At 43.2% G+C, this 6,005-nt stretch overlaps 1 protein-coding gene across 6 annotated transcripts in view; it reads left to right on the top strand.

Moving 5' to 3' along the window:
- LOC115146086 (fermitin family homolog 2) overlaps positions 1 to 6,005 on the top strand; it is an 84,669-nt gene continuing 78,664 nt past the window's right edge. For 2 of the 6 annotated variants that reach the window (XM_065004175.1, XM_065004174.1), the window contains exons 1-2: positions 1 to 259; positions 999 to 1,156. In XM_065004175.1, coding sequence (XP_064860247.1) covers positions 1,000 to 1,156 — 157 coding nt within the window. In that variant the 5' untranslated portion in view covers positions 1 to 259; position 999. The remainder of the gene's footprint in view (positions 260 to 998; positions 1,157 to 6,005) is intronic. The other 4 variants (XM_065004178.1, XM_065004177.1, XM_065004176.1 and 1 more) reach the window with 3 other exon arrangements.

Raw genomic sequence — 6,005 nt, 5'->3', positions numbered from 1 at the left:
TTTGAAAGGAAAAGACGGATTGGAGCTGGAGCAATGAGTGACGTTTTCTGGTGGAAAGAGGGAGGGCGAAAAAGAGACGGCTGGACTCCATTAGCTGAAGCCTGAGGAGACCCTTTGGGATACTTCACTTGGACGAGTTCTTTGGGATTTTCTCTTTGAACAGACCTAGATACATGATTTAGAAGAAAAAAACGTGTTGACTATCGAATCCTCGGAAGTTTTAGTGGCTTTTTGGATTTGGCTTGGTGTATTTGAGAAGGTGAGTGGACACAAACTGATTTAAATGTTCGTCCTCCCAGCTCGCAATAAATGTAGCCTTGTCAGTATTTTGCTCACTCTGCTGCTAGGATTTGAGTTTTGTACACCTACTGCGCATTAAAAGACTGGTTATATCTGGTAAATAAATTAGGATTCATGTGTTTTAACTTCCTTTTTACTTCAAGAAACTTAATTTAGTTAATTTATGGGCATGTTTTACTGGTTGACCATATTGTGTGCTCAGGAGTTCTTGCATGGGGCTGCTTACGTAATCAACTTCATATTTTGAATGTCTCTCTTTACCGTTAGAAAAAGCAGGTGAACACACAAATGGGAAGTGTTATTGTTTGCCATAACTAGGCCTGAAGCCTACCCTTTGTTCTCATTTGGTTATTGAATAATTGACTGCGTCCTCTGTTAATTCCAAACAAGCATAGTGATATCACAAACATTCTTCAAATGGCTTATACGATAACTTATACATTTGACTTAGATTCAAGGAAACACACTGTTGAAGTTATGGAAGCGCAACATTTTCCCAAATCAAAACACTAACACTGATCTGCTATGGTGGTGAGGGTCCTGTGCGTCCTCAAGTCACTTTCAGCCTGCAAATGACAAACTAAATGAATGTAGCCTATGGCACCCACCAGAGTAACAGGTTTGCATTTTTCGTACCAGTTGAATGGAACAATGTTTATTGTTGGGCAATTTTTCCTAATTGTTGTGATTTGTGGCAGGATGGCGCTGGACGGTATACGGATGCCCGATGGCTGCTATGCCGACGGGACGTGGGAACTGAAGATGCACGTGACAGACCTCCACAGGGATGTGTCTTTGAGGGTCACTGGCGAGATCCACGTTGGTGGGGTCATGCTCAAACTCGCGGAGAAACTCGGTGAGAGATGTTTAATGGTGTCACACTCCTTTTAGTACAGATCTGCTGAAAAGAAATGTGCCTACATGTTCTGTTTTTATGTCCCATATCATTCAAACCTTTTGGAATATAAATAATGTTTTGTCCCTTTTGATTTATGTCAATGTTTTTTATTTCCCCATGTAGTTGTATGCTTCTATTCAACATATGTTTTCCTTCTGTGGTTGACCAAGGAGGAGGAAGGCCATAGTTGGTCATGAGGCAATGTTCATTAGCCCCTTTACCTCCCATCTGCAGATGGGTTCTCTATGGCAGTTACCTTGTCATATTTGTGGAACAGTAAATATCTTTGTTTGAAACATTGTTACTCAACTGACCACTGGAATGCCAGTTCATGTAAACACATTAACAGATAACCGTAACCAGTGAGCGACATGTATGAAAGATACAGGCTACTGTATTGGCTTAAGTGGGAATGCAGAATCTATCTAGCCAGAAATGTTTTATATGGACACACTATAACTTCTCAAATATTCTAGCACATGAAAAGCAGCATCAAGTCAACCACTTCCAATGGAATTATGCTGCCATGTCACAAGATTGAATGGAGAGTGGGCATAAGAGCTCTTTGAGGCGGTGGAACACTGACTTGTTTCATGGTGGAAAAGGGTCATGGTGGCAGTGCAGTTTGGGTCTTGACAGCATGTCGAATGCGCCCGAATACCCAACTTTCCTCCATTGCACAAAGTTTTATTCCCTGGCCTTCCCGTTTCCCTGTTTAGCCCCCCTGTTAAAGCTCAGGATAATTGGGGCCTTTGTTCCCTGTGGTCGTCTGTGCTGCATTTAAACCAGGCTCATAATCTTCATTGCTGCTGCACCATGTGGGAAGACATGAATGTGTGTGGTTGTATGAAGCTGTGTATGCAATCCTCACTCTTCTGAAGGCCTGGATTCTTTGTTACAGGACAAGGGTGTGTGTGTTTGAAGGGGGTTGTCCAGCTTGTTGAAATATTGAACTCTTTCACTGCTCTTAATATTAGTCAATAGGTTGTGTGTTCATGGTACTTTTCTCAGTCAGTCAGAATCATATTATGCATGGTCCTGACTACCTCTGGCTACCTGTTGGTCTTTTGAGTTATCGCCAGTAGATTCTAGTGGTTTGATGGCCATGGATTAGAATAGCTTGGTTCGGCTGACCATGACTGGTGGTTGTTCTGGTCACACTGAACCAAAACAACACTATGTGAGTGGAGTAGGCCTAGTTTGTATGTGAGGAGACGCACACAAGACTCTCCATTGGCAACATCACCAGTGTCTTCATTATCTCTTGATTACAGTAAAAGCACTGCGGCTGGGCTAACTAGTTACTAGTCACTCCAGTCATATTGACTTCTTAAACTATTATTTGTTTTGATTACACTCACGTGAGGGTTGAGAAGTTTAAGTAGCTGTCATGGCTGTCCTAAAACACTCCCCACAGTTTACTGGTTGATTGATTGTTTTCACATTAAAATAGGTTTAGTTAGGTCGTTTTTGATTGTAATCATTAACCCAGCCCCTCTAGACTTCACACATGACTAGTCACTCCAGTCACCATTACTCACTACCTTTTTCCGGTACAGTACATTGGCCTGTTGCTTGGAATACTGTACCGAATACTGTACCTATGACCAACAGAGAAACCGGTTAGTCAGTTGCATTAATGTGATGATCAAGTATGATCAGAGTTTTGGGTGGAAATCAACAGGTTGGCTTTGAACTTGAGTGGGAGCATGGGACCCTCACATGATGAAACTGACATGGGCATCCCCCTCCCCTCTCATGTGACACTGGTGTAGGCGCCACCTCTTTGTGCTTTTCCCCAACTGTAAGTGACCTGCTTTCATGCCTCAAAGTCCACCCACCTTTCTCACTCGTGACATTGTTGAATAGTTCAGAACAGACCCCTCTGAACGGTTCTCAAGTGCTCTAGTTACATGTACACATATGGATTTGCTGTTTGGTTGGATGCGATGCGAGTCATATAGTTGTCTTGTAGTATGCAGGCTCTTTTGTAGGGCACTTTTTGAAGGTAGTGAACACACACACGCACACATGCTGGGGGACACTTGGGTGCCACACACTTCTGGCATGCATGTCATCTGTCACAGACACAAAGGACGTCCTTGTGTTTCTGTTTGTGGGACAATCCTTGGCATGCCTTACGCTGCTTTGTGTCACACACGCATACTAAATTAAGATCCCAGGACCTCTCATGATGGTTTCACAGCTATTGTTCACAGTTATTGTTCAAAGCTCACATTCAAAGCACAGCACTTGTTTTTTTTACCAGCCATGGTCTTATTTATTGTGTTTGTTTTGATATATAGTGGGTCGTGGCATGTCTGCATCATGCATGTCCGTGTGTGTGCTGTTCATGTCCATTTGCGAGTGCTGTCCGTGTGTGTTCTATGTCTTATCCCTCAGCCCCCCATCTCCTTCTATAAGCAGTGGCCTTCCTCCTATCTCTGAGTCTCAGATGGGGAGCAGGAGCTCCAGGATGATGGATTAAACTGAAATGCCAGGAAAGCACTTTGCTATTGATTACAGCCTTCATTCACCTTCAGCCTGCAGAGAGGAGAGCTGTATTTAAGGCTGCATAATTGATCACCCCCCCTCTGATTGCCCCCTCACTCACTACTTCACTTGTTTGTGTCTGCTGGCTTTGGACATTGAAAAATAACAGAGTAATAGAGTGCTTCCTTTGAAAGCTTTCTGTTGGAATCGAAGAAGGGGAAACAAACATCCAACATAACAACATTAGCAGTCAGCTTTATTTGATGAAGATAGAACAATTGTCATACTGTATTATATAAACCATTGTAGAAAGTCTAGCTTTATCTGTAGAACTTCTATTAGATTATGGTTCACTATCAACTTCGGGTTAATGAGTTGCACTAATTGTCCAACTTGGTCCAACTTGATTTTACACTCAACCATGAGCTTGCTGCATCAATTGCCATTCTCTTCATCTACTTACTCAGTTTCACACCGTAAACTATCATTTGCCACGTCGTGAGAACATTTCAACACCAGACATCGCCTCCATCTAGAGGTCTGTGAGGGACGGATTTCTTCATCCCGCAGCTTTTCATACCGCGCCCACCCGCTCCCGCTGGCTTTCTGTCCGACTCCCACCAGCTCCCGCTGGCTTTCTGTCCGACTCCCACCAGCTCCCGCAAGAACTGGTCTAGAACCCAACCACAGTCCCGCAATGTTATTTTTGGCATATGTGACGCAGCTCGCTTGCCAGCCATGGTCACAGACTCCTTGCTCAGTCCAAATGCTACGCCACGCCCAAGACATTCGTGTCTATAAAGTTAATTTCTGGAATTTCTTTCCTTAATGCGTTTGAGCCAATCAGTTGTCGTGACAAGGTACAGAAGATGGACCCACTCGGTAAAAGACCAAGTCCATATTATGGCAAGAACAACTCAAATAAGCAAAGAGAAACAACAGTCCATCATTACGTTAAGACATGAAGGTCAGCCAATCTGGAAAATTTCAAGAACTTTGAAAATTTCTTGAAGTGCAGTTGCAAAAACCATCAAGCGCTATGATGAAACTAGCTCTCGTGAGGACCGCCACAGGAAAGGAAGACCCAGAGTTACCTCTGCTGCAGAGGATAAGTTCATTAGAGTTAACTGCAGCCCAAATAAATGCCTCACAGAGTTCAAGTAACAGACACATCTCAACATCAACTGTTCAGAGGATACTGTGTGTATCAGGCCTTCATGGTTGAATTGCTGCAAAGAAACCACTACTAAGGGACACCAATAATAAGATGAGACTTGCCTGGGCCAAGAAACATGTGCAATATACATCAGACCAGTGGAAATCTGTGCTTTGATCCAATGAGACCAAATTTGAGATTTTTGATTCCAATCGCTGTGTCTTTGTGAGACTCGAGTAGGTGAACAGATGATCTCCGCATGTGAGGTTCCCACTGGGAAGTGAGGAGGAGGTGTGGGGGTGGTATGTTGGTTACACTGTTTGTGATTTTATTTAGAATTCAAGGCACACTTAATCAGCATGGGTACCACAGCATCCTGCATCCCATCTGGTTTAAACTTAGTCCTACTATCGTTTGTTTTTTAACAGGACAATGACCCAACACACCTCCAGGCTGTGTAAGGGCTATTTAACCAAGGAGAGTGAAGGAGTGCTGCATCAGATGACCTGGTCTCCACAATCACCCGACCTCAACCTAGTTGAGATGGTTTGGGATGAGTTGGATCGCAGAGTGAAGGAAAATCAGAAAACAAGTGCTCAGCATATGTGGGACCTCCTTAAAGACTGTTGGAAAATAATTACAGGTGAAGCTGATTGAGAGAATGCCAAGAGTGTGCGACACTATCATCAAGGCAAATGGTGGCTACTTTGAAGAATCTCAAATTTAAAATATATTTTGACTTGAACACTTTTTGGTTATTACATGATTCCATGTGTGATAGTTTTGATGTTGTCACTATTATTCTACAATGTAGAAAATAGTCAAAGGGAGAAAAAAAAACTTGAATGAGTAGGTGTGTCCAAACTTTTGACTGGTACTGTAAGTATTCAGACCCTTTCCTCAGTAATTTGTTGAAGCACCTTTGGCAGTGATTACAGCCTCGTCTTCTTGGGTAAGCTAGGCACACAGGTATTTGGGGAGTTTCTCCCATTCTTCTCTGCAGATCCTTTCAAGCTCTGTCAGGTTGGATGGGCAGCATAGCTGCACAGCTATTTTCAGGTCTCTCCAGAGATGTTTGATTGGGTTCAAGTCCTGGCTCTGGCTGGACCACTCAAGGACATTCTGAGTCCTGCGTTTTGTCTTGGGTGTGTGCTTAGA

Source organism: Oncorhynchus nerka, linkage group LG18 (genome assembly GCF_034236695.1).
Source record: "Oncorhynchus nerka isolate Pitt River linkage group LG18, Oner_Uvic_2.0, whole genome shotgun sequence".
NCBI classification, from domain to species: domain Eukaryota; kingdom Metazoa; phylum Chordata; class Actinopteri; order Salmoniformes; family Salmonidae; genus Oncorhynchus; species Oncorhynchus nerka.
This window is presented reverse-complemented; position numbering and strand designations above follow the sequence as displayed.